This window comes from Lactuca sativa, chromosome 9, assembly GCF_002870075.4.
Source record: "Lactuca sativa cultivar Salinas chromosome 9, Lsat_Salinas_v11, whole genome shotgun sequence".
NCBI classification, from domain to species: Eukaryota; Viridiplantae; Streptophyta; class Magnoliopsida; order Asterales; family Asteraceae; genus Lactuca; species Lactuca sativa.
This window is the reverse complement of record NC_056631.2, coordinates 118,162,632-118,166,408: the sequence shown is the minus strand read 5'-3', so window position 1 is coordinate 118,166,408 and position 3,777 is coordinate 118,162,632. Positions and strand designations below refer to the sequence as shown.

General features: G+C 44.9%; 1 protein-coding gene across 1 annotated transcript; it reads left to right on the top strand.

Moving 5' to 3' along the window:
* Positions 1-754: 754 nt before the first annotated feature.
* Positions 755-1,989, top strand: LOC128129094 (uncharacterized). Its single transcript, XM_052767782.1, has 3 exons — positions 755-1,553; positions 1,635-1,864; positions 1,975-1,989. Exons 1-3 carry the CDS (start codon positions 755-757, stop codon positions 1,987-1,989), a joined length of 1,044 nt encoding a protein of 347 aa, XP_052623742.1.
* Positions 1,990-3,777: the final 1,788 nt, after the last annotated feature.

Here is a 3,777-nt window from a genome sequence, read left to right as displayed (position 1 = left end):
AGCTTCGTGCTTTCGTTTTTCCCTTATAACTTTTCAGGTGTTAAGATTAAAGAGGCTAAGGCTTGACATGGAGCATCGGGACATCGCTACTAGTTATTTTGTTGGGACCTTATTATTATTATTACTTCCGCACTTATTTTATATGATTATTAAGTTGATGGATTATGTTATGACTATTTCAGTTGTTTGAATTTAATTTAAGATGGGTTTTAAAAGTTTAAAATTTTTGCAAAAAAAAAATTGGGTGTCACAAGTTGGTATCAGAGCCACAGTTTGAGGGAACTAGGCATTCTTGTGGATGTTCTAGACTCAAATTTGAGGCTCTATAATAGTTTATTCTCTTTTTAAAATACTTTTCAAACTTTCTGAAGACTAGTAGTGAAAGATGTCGCGGTGTGCCAGTCGGCCAGCCAAGTAAGCCTTATTTCTTATGTTAAATGTTTATGTTAAATTGTTGACTATGAAGTGGATTCTACTAGTCTTAAAATGCTAGATTACACACTTATTTAATGTTAACATGTGAGAGAGATGTAAAATTAACGGTTAGAGCGAGCTGGAAATTTTGAAACTAGACGCGATTGCGAAATTGGAACTTGTGTGGAAGATAGTAGAAGGGCCCCTACTATTTGAAACGTCGGTGCCGGTTTCGGGTCGGGGCAAGGTTGAGAAATTTTCGGCAAGCTGAGTGTTTCGTCTTCCTAGAAATATCTAGGCTGAATTATTTCTAAATATTTTCCTCCTCCTACGGATACAAATGGCTCCGCCTGCTCGCCTTAATCAGCTCCAAATGGAGCAAGTTAGGAATATTGTCGCTGAGGAATTCAATAACGCTTTCAATGAACTAATCCCGGGCGTGACCAATGACATAATCAACCAGGTCAAAGCTCTTCTGGATGAGCGCCTCGCAGCTATTCCCGGGGGAGCGTTATCGGCTCCGCCCGTTCGGGATTCGGCATACTACTTCGAGAAGTTCAGCAAGTGTAGCCATCCTCTTTGGAACGGTGAATCCGACCCAGTTGCTGCTAAGCATTGGGTGTCAGATGTTGAGGGCGCCTTCATGACTGTTGGGTGTCCGGACCAGTACAAAGTTGTGATCGCCATGAATCAGCTGCGAAAAAGGGGAAAGACATGGTGGAACACCATCACCGCTCTATTAAACAAGGAAGAAGTGAGGGCCATGTCTTGGGCCCAATTTGTGGAGAGGTTCAAGGCACAATATGTGCCCAAGGTGGAGCAGCAGGGGGTGCAGCAAGAGTTCATGTCCTTACAGCAAACTACCGAGTCTGTTAGCGACCTGAACGCCAAGTTCTTGGAGATGCTATCTTTTTGTCCCTCATTTGCTGGGAACGAGGCCTGGTTGGTCAGCCAATACACTACCATTCTACGTACCGAGATTCGGGAATTCGTTAGCATGCAGGAGTTCCCGACTTTATCCGCGATCATGGATGCGGCGAGGAGGAGGGAAATCGAGTTGCAGACCCAGACCAAGAGGAAGGCCAATGACACCTCCTCCAAGACATCCGGAGATGCCCAGAAAAAGCAAAAGCAGGGTGGTAAGTCAAGGTATGAGTACAGGCCGTCTTCAGGTTAGGGCGAGAAAAATCCGTTGATATGCTACAACTGTAAAAAGCCAGGGCATCATTGGAAGAATTGTAGGGCTCCCCCTGCGAGTGCAGTTCCTCAGATTACTTCTGCTGCTCCCGTCTGCTATCACTGCAACGAGACGGGACACAAGAAGCCCGAATGCCCGAAGTTGAAGGCTGGTAAAGGAAGCGGGGGTACAAATCCTGCAATTGCATCGTCTTCTAAGGGACCCACTATGGTGACACGAGGTCGTGCTCACCAGATGACTGCGGATGAGCCGGTGATTACCGCGACAGTGGCAGGTAAATTTCTTTTTTTTTCTTTTCTCTCCTGCCATTGTTTAATAAATGGTAGTTAGAATTGTTTACATGATTGTATGTGGTAAATCAGGCACTTATTTGCTAGATTCTAAGCCTGCTGTTGTTATGTTTGATAGCGGTGCTACCCATTCTTTTGTATCTCGCACGTTTATTAATCGTCTGGGGTGTAGTATCGGAAAATTGGCTCGCCCAATGGTTGTCGAAGTTGCCGACAACCGCACTATTTATGTCACCGATGTCTATCGGGGTTTCACTCTCGAGTTTTCTGGAGTTGAATTCCCTATTGCGATGCGAGAGCTCTGCGTTATCGTAGGCATGGATTGGCTTGATGCGTTTGATGCGGAAATGCACTGTCGTAAGAAGCAAGTTCGTGTTCGAAACCCTAGAGGTGGAGAACTTATTATTCAGGGGGACATTCCCCGCCTGGCTATGGCTTCTTGCTCTTCTGCTATAGCACTAGACGACGTTCCTATCGTTTCCGACTTCAGCGATGTCTTTCCGGAGGAACTCCCTGGCTTGCCGCCTGTTCGGCAAGTGGAGTTTCACATTGATTTGGTGCTAGGTGCGACTCCGATAGCGAAATCTCCTTACCGCTTGGCACCACCTGAAATGAGCTCCAAGATCAACTTCAAGAACTAAGTGATAAAGGGTTTATACGGCCAAGCTGCTCACCTTGGGGTGCTCCTATTCTCTTTGTGAAGAAGAAAGATGGATCCCAGCGAATGTGTATTGATTATAGGGAGCTAAACAAGCGCACGATAAAGAATAGGTACCCGTTGCCACGTATTGACGATCTTTTCGATCAGCTTCAGGGAGCATCTTGGTTTTCCAAGATTGATTTACGTTTCGGTTACCATCAGATGCATGTTCGTGAAGAAGACATTGAGAAAACAGCATTCCGTACTCGATATGGGCACTTTGAATTCATGGTGATGCCTTTTGGGCTCACCAATGCACCCGCAGCGTTCATGGATCTCATGAACCGGGTGTGTAGCCTGATGCTTGACCGTTCGGTCATAGTGTTCATAGATGATATCTTAGTCTATTCTAAGAGCAAGGAGGAGCATCAGCAACACCTTCGGGAGATTCTGGAAACTTTGGCAAGAGAAAGGCTTTATGCTAAATTTTCAAAATGTGAATTTTGGTTGGAAGAAGTTCAGTTCTTAGGGCATGTGGTAAACAAACACGATATCAAGGTCGATCAAGCCAAGGTTGATGCTATTAAACAATGGAAGATTCCAAAAACAACTTCTGAAATTCGCAGTTTCTTGGGTTTAGCCGGTTATTACCAGAGGTTCATTGAAAATTTCTCTAAAATCGCCTTACCACTCACCCGATTGACCAAGAAATCAATGAATTTCGTTTGGGGCCCGGAGCAGCAACTGGCGTTTGATGAGTTAAGGAAACGATTGTGTGAAGCTCCGATTTTGGCCTTACCTGATGGGGTTGAGGATATGGTGGTTTACTGTGATGCATCGCTTCAAGGTCATGGTGCTGTGTTAATGCAACGAGATAGGGTGATAGCCTATGCCTCCCGACAGCTGAAACCCCACGAACGAAACTACCCCACTCATGATTTGGAGCTTGGGGCTGTTGTTTTCGCTCTTAAGATTTGGAGACACTATCTCTATGGAGTGAAGTTTATCATATACACTGACCATAAGAGTCTAAAATATTTGTTTGAGCAGCGGGATTTGAATATGAGGCAGATCCGATGGTTGGATGTGGTAAAAGATTATGATTGTGAAATTCACTACCACCCCGGTAAAGCTAATGTGGTAGCTGATGCTCTTAGTCGTAAACAATCTGCCAAACTGATTCGAGCTAAGTGTCTCCGGATCACGATGGTGCCGTCTTTGTTAGACCTAATCCG

Bases quoted from the DNA above. Each gene is read 5' to 3' on its own strand.
- LOC128129094 (XM_052767782.1), top strand. From the start codon at position 755: ATGGCTCCGCCTGCTCGCCTTAATCAGCTCCAAATGGAGCAAGTTAGG. The intron at 1,554-1,634 runs GTAAGTCAAGGT...GTAAAAAGCCAG, and splicing joins GAAAAAGCAAAAGCAGGGTG to GGCATCATTGGAAGAATTGT.